Genomic DNA, 9,737 nt, shown 5'->3' with positions numbered 1-9,737 from the left:
TATTAATGAATAAACATCAAACCCATCTTAGATGGCTTCGATTAAAACAACAAATCAATAACACAATATTTCTCATAGTTTGTTAAAGGATTAGTTAACTTGAAGCTGATTTTATTAAATAAAAAGAAAATAGATACTGATTGTTCAGAGGTCAAATTTTTAGGGAAGCATTGGTTCCATCCAATATATGGACGGATCACGCATGATATATATATATATATACATATCTTCTTTCACTATAAAATATATGTATATTTGAAAGAAACGTTTTTACATGTATAAACTGTACATGTATAATATTTTCTTTACTAACTTTGTACAAAATGTGGAAATCTGTTATTGGTTTTAAGTTTGTACAATTTATCTGTTGTTAACTCTGAACATTGTACTTATTTATGTAGAATTTGTTGGTTACTTAAATAAAATAAAATGAATCAATTAAATTCCTAGATTTTCACATATTCGGTAGGGATAACTATAAAACTTATTTATTTCGTCTCTCTTGAGAAATCGGGCTTTTAAGAAAAATTTCAGTACAAGTCTACAAATATTAGGACATACTCGAAAAACTATTGAATACTTTACTAAACCGGGTTGCGGTCCCGTGGCTAGTAAGTATCGCGGACTCACGGATCAGAGGTCCGAGGTTCGCACCCCGCTCTACCACAACTTGGTTCCCATTTTCTAATAGTGAGTTATTTACAAATAGTTGGAAATGCCTCCCAAAAATTGAAATATTGGGGTAAATCACGAGAACGTAAATATTTATTTTTACTAAAAAAATAACACGGAATTAAGAAATCATTTTATGTAAATATGATTTTTTAAATTGAAATAATCGGCGTGCGTGCATGAGAAGATGTATGAATGTAAAGTAAGCGAGGTTTGTATGCAAAGACAGAGTGATATAGAGTTCTATCCTCTCTGCCTACCCCTACGGAAAAACGGCGTGATGGTTTGTTTGTTTGTTTTTAATTTGAAATTATAAAAATTTGAAATTTGTAAATACGAAAGACATAGTCTAAATTAAAATGCAGTGATATTTAAAACTGAAATGCAGTCAAGAATGAAAGTTATGTAGAAAAAACGGAAAATAACTAGAAATGTTATATTTTTAAAATAAATTAAATAACCGAAGTGTTGCTGTGTTATCTTTTTACGTCATCTTTCTTCCGATTTCAAATTTGGCCGCCATTCGCCGCTACGCATTTCGTGATACCCCAATTTTCCATTTTCAAATTTCAAAACATTTTCTTCTCTCACTAACACCAGCGTATATACGCACATATCGATCTTCTGTCAGACACGATGCGCAGATGTGTATATACCATCTACATAAATACATATAACTATGTACCTATATTTGTGAGCTTTCTCTGTAAAGGTGTGCGTGCCTTTAACGATACAAATACCTACGTAAAATACTACAAAGCCTATATTAAACGTAATGTACGCATAAGAAGGAATGCAAAATATGTAGAATAAACTATATTAAACCATTATCAAACACGTTGATTTAATGTCGTAAACTTGTATGTTTCTATTACTACTAGGTAACTTTCAGTTATTAATAATTTATGTTTGATATCTTACTTAGCTCTCTTTTTGTTTTTTTTTCACGTAAAAGTTCAAGTTTTTAATGTATTATCGGATGTGCGTTGATAGATAATAATATTTGCATATTACCTACCTAGGTATATGGAATATTCATGAGCTTCTGTCGCATGGTTGAATGCTTTTAATTCATTTTATATTGTACGCATAAAGTAAAATAATTATACAGATGAAATAACTACTTTTTAAATATTTATTCAAATAAAATGCTCTAAGATAATAATTATTCTTTAGGTGCCTCGTTTTTTTAAAATGTTATGTTTTTGGGACACCCGGTGTTCGCGATTGTTGTGGAAATTACCGTTAACGAAGCGCGTAGCCGAATATCATTACCTATGTTATGTTTAGAATTCATTTTAGAATACACATATTGCGCAAATACATGAAAATCCTCTCGAGCATGATGATTTCATATTGAAGTGTTCATAAAACAGTCATGATAGTTTCTACAGGTGGGCTTGAAAGTATGTGTATCCCCTATATAAAGCTTTAAATTATTTTACCAGTGTAATAGAGGTGTTTTGTTAGTAACCCAAAATTCAAATAAGATTTTGTAAAGATAATATAAAGGAATTTGATTTAGAAGTAAATGTAGCTAGTAGGTAGGGATTTTAAGTTTAAAAGGTGTCATCGAAGCATTTTCTAGAACACGAGCCGACAAGCGACATCTGCTTCTTGTAGCGCGGGAAGCCGGCATTAGTTTCAGACTAAGCATTCATGTTGAAGCGTTTGTCTGTCTCTTTTTTCCGCACGGCTAAATACAGAAAGTGTTCGCTGCACTGCTCTACTTTGATGCGAAGCTTCTTACGGGGCGCGGTATTGGTCGCCAGAAGAGCGATATCCTAGATTTCCTCTTTCATTCGTTCGTCAGTTGCCGGCAGTTGTGTTTCGTCCGTACGAACTCCTCGCAGTTACTTTCATTTTTAGCAGTTTGTGCTTACACAATCCACAAATTTTAAAATGGCTGATGTTGAATCCAAGTAAGTACACTTGTTACAATGATAATTAGTTTAAAACTTTTAAAGCTCAAACTTTCTTGAAAACGAATTTTTGGCGGTCAACCAGTGAGTCAAAATGGCTTCCATTAAAGAAATGTTACTAGTTTTATCGTTTAAGTGATTAAAGTGTGCTAGTTTTCGTACGATTATTATTGAAATATGATAAGTGTTTTATAGGAAGCGGTATTAGCAAAAATACTCGTGTGTTACATATCGAGGTAATGTAAATTGAAACCACGCGGGAAAAATCGCCTCCTGTCAATCGTATCCGGCTTTTTGAAATTACCGGTTTTGTTAGTTTTCATGTTATATTGTCTATTATTACCTCAAATAAAAGTTAACAATAAATTTTACGCAATTTATAATGTAATAATCATTTGCGCAATTTTGTCGAATGTATCTCTGAAACATGCCGCTACCGGTAGTTTGTCAAAATGGCGTCCGGCGTGGTTGGAGCCACTGTTGCGGCGCGATTATTTCATTTTAAAAGAAACCGCCATTCCTTTTCAGCGGGCACATTCTTATCATAAATATCTATTACCTGATTTTGCCTTTATGTGCCATTGCGAAAATATGATAAGTTGTTATTATATTAGTATCTAAGCAATAAATACCGACCGACTGTTATTTGCTTCGATAAGAAACTATTAACTATGTCACAGTAACGTCGTGTTATAAAAAAAGCATTCAAAAACAACATTTTTTATCGCATATTTTTCAAATTTTTGGCGGTAATTATTACTTAGTGAAAGTACGTTATGCTAAAGTAAGTTTTTTTGTTTTATCGCATTTAAAAAAAGTTTTTTTTCTTCAATATTGTGAAAAATTTCCTCGTTAATGCTATTCATGTTGTCAATAATGTACAAAGGTTAATTAAAAACAAAATATTTATTGAAATCGTCTACATTGATGTGGGCATATGTGGTTGCACAGTAATCGATATATTTGAGTCTGAATTTACTTTGTTCAAGTTAACAAACAAATAAATAATAAATTTATAAGAATAATTTATAAATAGTAAATTTTTTATCGAGTATGTAAATAAAATTAATTAATTAATTGACTGGTATGGGGATATAAAAGTTTAGGTATGTATTCAGCTCCGGAGAGGATTATAAACCCAGTTTTGTTTAAATAGATATTATTGCCTTAATTTGAATACAGTGCAAGTCGTTTTTTTTATACATTTGAGATTACGATTGAGTATTTTTTACCATACAGAACATCATTTATTTCTGTAATTTAAACGAAGAAATTGTTGATAAAATAGATCAAACACATTTTTCAAATATTGTGTGTCTAAAGAAGACGTGTAATCCTTGGAATACAGCACAAGTGCAAGGTGGTCAGTAGTACGGTAGTTTACATTTGTTTGTATAAAACACTTTAGAATCGTGTATACAAACAAGAAATACAGTTCTGTTGGTGAAATAGTGTTCTTAACTCGCTGGTAAAAACTTGTGAGCAAAATGTGAACCTGATTTCTTTCTGTCCATGTGCTCTGCAACTGCAAGACGTGTTGTAATCTAGCTCCTAGCTAATTTATAATATTTGACAATGATAAACTTGAATTTCAGTGTGCTTTGTAGCTCCAAAAGGTTTTGGGATATTTATTTTACATCACCCTTGAATAAAATAAAATAATTGATTATAATGGACTATTTATAAAGTGACGTTTTTGGGGGTTAAGTTTGTGTAAAATCACTCAAAATGTGCCTACCGGTTTCAGAATACAACTGTTCCTTTGTCAAGAATAAAAATAAGAAATGTTTAAACCTTGACCAAGGAACGGTTATGTTCTGAAATCGGTCGGAAATTTTTTAATGATTTTACGCAAACTGAATAGATATAAAATAGGTAAAATTTTTAACATTTAAAATAACCATGTTATCTGTATTAAATTTGTTGTTTTTTTTATAGTGAAGTCGCTCCCGTCATCGCGGAGAAAGAAGTGGTGACATCTTCTGTCAAGGAGTCTCCTGTGAAGGAAACCAACGGCAAGAGCGCCCCCGTCGGAGATGAGGTTAAGGAGAAGAACGGCAGTGAGGACAACGGGGTTGCCGGCAAGGAGGAAGCCGTGAAAGAAAATGGGGATGGGCCCAAAGAAGAGGAGGTCAAAGAAAATGGCGACTCAATAGGTAAAACATGTTGACATAAACCAATATAATACCAAAAAACAACACTATCACATCAAAAAAAGCATAGACAAATGCAGGAAAGTCGAAGACACTCAATAGTGGACTCATACATTACAATGGCTTACCTGACTAGAATTGTATCGGAGATAAATTTATATTTTAAATTGAAAAGCACGTAATGACTATTAACCGCAATATATATTAGAATATGATTTTACCTAATATGTACTTTTATTTATTTATAATTTTACCTATTATACCTTGGTCCGCTGAGAGAATACTTGCACCTGCCTAATAGTCCGATTCCTGGACTTAAAGGAGGAGAATTTGCAATGGATGTGAGAGCTTTCGTAGCCGGCTCTAAAGACTTAGGCTTGGAGGGCGAGAATTGATTTACAGTGACCTGTCGCAATAGATCTGCACAGGTCGCCGTGACATTAGGAGTAATTTTCTCCGTCATCCATCTATAAGAATAGAATATGTAGTTATAAACAGTTTTAAGATTAATCATTGCAAAAAAGACAAGTGCCCTCATATAATAATGAACTAGCAGTAATTAGTTAAAAAACCTTGTCACACTACATGAGGAAATAGGATAAAAAAAATGTTTACTTGTGCATAGTAAAAATAAGGGGAATTAAATTGTACTGCAAAGTTTCTTGAAAACATACAAAAAAATATCCTAATAAAAACTAACTTCTTTGAACGACATCACTAGTTCATATGAATCAATCAATCAATCATAAGAGAGCTGTGAAAGATATCCGATTTACTTACCGTCTACGGACCAATCAGGAGAACTGACCGAGAACAAGCGAAGAGAACCTCTGACGTCACATGCGGAGTAATTTCAGAAACACAAAACTTTAAAAAATCATAACGCTGACGTATTCTATGTATAAAAACTAAAAAAAATCTTTTGGCTTAGTTTTATTATCTTTAAACAAATAAATTTAAAACCGCTAAACTTCCTCATTGAAAGAAACACACCAACAATGGTCTCATTAACAAGGAATCGATTTTTCAGGAGAGATATTGAATAAAAAAAAGGTTTCCAATTAACGTTTTTACATATTTTTACATATTATCATAGAAGAAAAAACAAACAAAAATGGGCTCATTGCATTAAATTTATGTCAACCTTAATGATCTCCATCTCCGTTGTAATCTGGTACTTGTCTACAAACATTTGTACATATTTGTAATTTTAAAAGGTTTTTTTGTAAATAACTATTGTCAGCAATTTTTTTTCTTATTTATGCCAGTAATTTCACAACAATCTTAAAAAGTCTATCCCGGAATACCTAAAATATATATTTCGCAACTTTCTCCTGTATTGTATTATTCAACTTGCCTTGAAATAATTTAATAAGCATGTGTCATGTAAAACAAAAAGACGCTTATTAATATGGAAATATGTTTACTGGGTCAAAGACATTCCAAAAGGGTTTGAACAGCCATCTTGCAAGACCAACACACCCAACATGTGTACACTAATCTACCTTTGCATGTTTTTATTGGAGCGATATGATATTTTTACAGCTGGTGATTTAGTGGTGACTATTTTGAGACCGCTGGATAAATTTTCCTCATTCACTTTGCCAGTTTATTGCCACTAACAAACTTGTCTGGCGTTCGTCCAATTTTACCATGGAATACAGACCAAACACCAACGCAGTGGAAATTCATTAGTCTCTTGAATAAACTGTCAAAAATTTCTTAATTAAACCCCAAATGTCTGCTATGTATTTTCCTTTGAAAGGACAAATTATTTTTTTACTAAGTATTTTTTTAATATATCAATAAAAATTTATTAGACTAAATTTTATGCAACAAAAATGAAGAAATGTGATTTATTTAAAACGTTCTTTCCCTGCCTTTTGAACCATTAACACTTTGTCCCTTAGAGCACTTTTAATTCCCGCTGATGTTAAACTAAAAACTTCTAAATAACATATTTCTAAGTAGCCCGAATATGTCAGCTTTATTGTAGCCCTTTCTTGATGTATTTATACTCTGGTTTCTTTTGCAGACGATGTGTGCGCCATCAAGAGGAAGTCATGCGGCGCAGAAGCGGAAGTCACCAGCCCCGAGAAGAAGGCCAAGTTGGCTGAAAAGGAAGAAGTCAGCCCAGATGCGGACGAGTCCAACGACGCGGAAGCCGTGGAAGCCTAATATGGCTCTCCCTCACCGGACACGACTAGATCTAGTACCTATTTAAATGAAATGTTAAGTATTGAACAATCTGTTGTATGATGAATGTGGTCAATGGCAGTCGGAAGTGGGCTGCTGACAAGCCAGATTGGCAAAACTTTGCATCCTCCTCCTACCACGACATTCCCGGGCTTGTCAGAGCTTGTCTTCCCATAGTGAATTGTGTGAGAAGTTGGTTAGAAGTGATAAATTAATAAGTACATTGGCAGTTGTCCGATAACACGGCTGCGACCTACGTAAAAAGTTCAAATATAACAATGTTAGTTTATAAGATATGTCTTTTGGCTCTTTAATAATATTAATATAATATATAAACGAGTTTTCCCCCTACTTAATTTAATGCATTTCATTATATTTTATTTCCTATGTGTTTTCGGTCGTATTTAATGATTTTAGTTTAGTACTGTGGTGCTTGTATGATGAACGATCGGATTATTTCATAGTTGTCAACGTTTATTTGGAGTTTTAAGTGTATTTTGTGATATACCTTTTCTTACTTACTTCCGATAAGTTGTGTAATAAGGCCCAATGGAAAATCTCATTAGAAGTAAAACACCTAAAAACATCGAATGATATCTCAATTGTTGCCAATTAATGAATACCCCCCTATAAAGTATAATAATTATTACCTATATTTATGTGTGCACATTTGCTGCACACTTGGTTACTACTTATCATTTGGTCCAAATCCACTCGGAGTCTAGCTTGTAAATTGCCAATTCTCAATAGTTAACCGACACATTTGGTTGATTGGACACTATTTTTACTATTTCAAAGTAGCATGGACATTTTATATACCAAACTGTGTTCGTATTCATATCAGAATGTAATGACAATTTCCAATTTTATTCTATATCTTTGACGTTTTTATAAAATATAATATGTATATCGATTCACATTCTCTACATTTGATTTGACTATCCTCCCAACTATATAGAGTTGTGTGTTTATATTGAATTTGTGTACAGTTATAAGGATCTCTCTCGAGTCAAACAGTGCTTCAGCCACCTGGAGTTTGTATTACCTCTAAATCCTGATGCACTATCTGACTATGAAATCTTCATCTTAAGAATCTAATTTGTAAAAGCAGAATGTAATATTAAGACAGCAATAAAATAGTTTCAACTTGCTCCCTGTTTTTTATTTCTTATAAATATCTCATTTGTTATGGTTTTCCGTACGTTTTATAGTACGTTAGCCTTGTGGTGTAATGGTCAGCGCATTTGGCTACCGTGCGAGAGACATGGTTCATATAAAATATTTATTCAAAAGGGTTTTTGTATATTAGAATATTTCATTGCCTCTGGACTGGTACCTGAAGTGTAAGACTAATCATCTTACCTTCACGTAGCAAAAAAATAACAAGATACACTGCGATTGGTGTACCAATGCAGTGCCCTATGCACCGTTAGGTGTGGAAAGGGAATGATGTTATGGTTTTATTCTAGATCGTTATGGTTTCTAATTTCCGAAACTGAGTTAATATGATAATAAAAATATTATTTTAAAACAAAATAATTCCTGTGAGAATATAATGCAATTATGTTTTTGCTCCTCTAATTTTTTACTTGATTTGTAATGTGGAGAATGAGCAGTTTAATATATATTTTTTTAAATATTCATAACTCACAAACCCTGTCATCAGCAAATTACAGAAATTTATCCGCAGAATTAAGCCATGGCTATAAATTTCTTGAACAGCATGCAAACAAAGCAAAATAAAATGCACGGAATGTTTTTAAAAATACTGAAATGACATAATTTACTTATTATCGGTGATACTGCATAACCTGTATTTTTTTTTATGAAAATCTGGAATAATTTTAATTACTGCTATTTTTACTTTAAATAATGTTAGTAAAGTTTCACTTTTTTATTTTGCATGGCAGTATGCTTTTTATTGTTTCTACATGTATACAAAAAAGCGTTGTTTATTTTTTAAATTATTACTTACTATGTTTGTACTTACCTGTATATTTTTTGTAAATGCCCCTTGGGCGTATTGTAAAATTAAATAAATAAAATATTCCATGTGTGTTATTTTGAACCACTCGTGGCACGAGAAAACAGTTTTTCTCTCACGAGAGCGTTTGGAATGCCAGCCCAGGGGTATTTTTGGTTGATTAAAATCGCAAGTAATATAAAATTCCATTGATAATAGTTATTCGGTATTGCAGTATCATCGACGATATCTTCAAACCGCCAAGGTAAAAAAGATTTTTGCATATAAATTATTGCCGTACTTTAAGTTTTTTTAATGAAATGAAAATATGACTAAATAAATCATGCTGAAACTGGTAGGGAATTTGTGTTTCGGGGAAGGATGTTTACTTGGGATGGAAAAACAGAGATATTGAAAGGAGGGTTAGGGCTGGGAACAGGGTGAACGGTGCAATAAAATCAACCCTGGCAAATAAAAGTTAGGTGCAGGAGGCAAAATAAGCAAAAAAGCAGTTCACATTGAAGTCCTAGTGCCGATCCTTATGTATGGGAGTGAGGTATGGAATTATAAAAACAAGGGTGAAAGCAGGCTGAATGTTGTCAAAATGCAATCTCTCAGACGTATGTGCAGTAAAACTATAAAAGATAGGTGTCCAAATGCTGAGATTTATTTATTCAAAATTACACTCCTTTACAGATTCATGAACTTATTAACCCTTTCCCCGCGTTAAAATTTGACATTTTATTGATTAGTTTAAATACTTATTATTACGTATTTTATCTATTAGTTTCAGCAATAATTTTGTTATTGACCATGAATATATAGACTATA

At 32.5% G+C, this 9,737-nt stretch overlaps 1 protein-coding gene across 1 annotated transcript; it reads left to right on the top strand.

Moving 5' to 3' along the window:
* The first annotated feature begins 2,400 nt into the window (after positions 1-2,400).
* On the top strand, positions 2,401-8,094 carry LOC148278635 (uncharacterized). The gene is made up of 3 exons (XM_088231063.1): positions 2,401-2,594; positions 4,533-4,750; positions 6,783-8,094. Exons 1-3 carry the CDS (start codon positions 2,575-2,577, stop codon positions 6,923-6,925), a joined length of 381 nt encoding a protein of 126 aa, XP_088087189.1. The 5' UTR covers positions 2,401-2,574; the 3' UTR covers positions 6,926-8,094.
* The last annotated feature ends 1,643 nt before the right edge of the window (positions 8,095-9,737 follow it).

This window comes from Micrasema longulum, unplaced genomic scaffold (genome assembly GCF_059751315.1).
Source record: "Micrasema longulum isolate JH-2025_06_02 unplaced genomic scaffold, ASM5975131v1 h1tg000849l, whole genome shotgun sequence".
NCBI classification, from domain to species: domain Eukaryota; kingdom Metazoa; phylum Arthropoda; class Insecta; order Trichoptera; family Brachycentridae; genus Micrasema; species Micrasema longulum.
This window is presented reverse-complemented; position numbering and strand designations above follow the sequence as displayed.

Excerpts from the sequence above, each read along its gene's own strand:
- LOC148278635 (XM_088231063.1), top strand. The coding sequence starts at position 2,575 with ATGGCTGATGTTGAATCCAA. Across the intron at positions 2,595-4,532 it reads ATGGCTGATGTTGAATCCAA|TGAAGTCGCTCCCGTCATCG; the intron begins GTAAGTACACTT and ends TTTTTTTTATAG. Across the intron at positions 4,751-6,782 it reads AGAAAATGGCGACTCAATAG|ACGATGTGTGCGCCATCAAG; the intron begins GTAAAACATGTT and ends TTTCTTTTGCAG.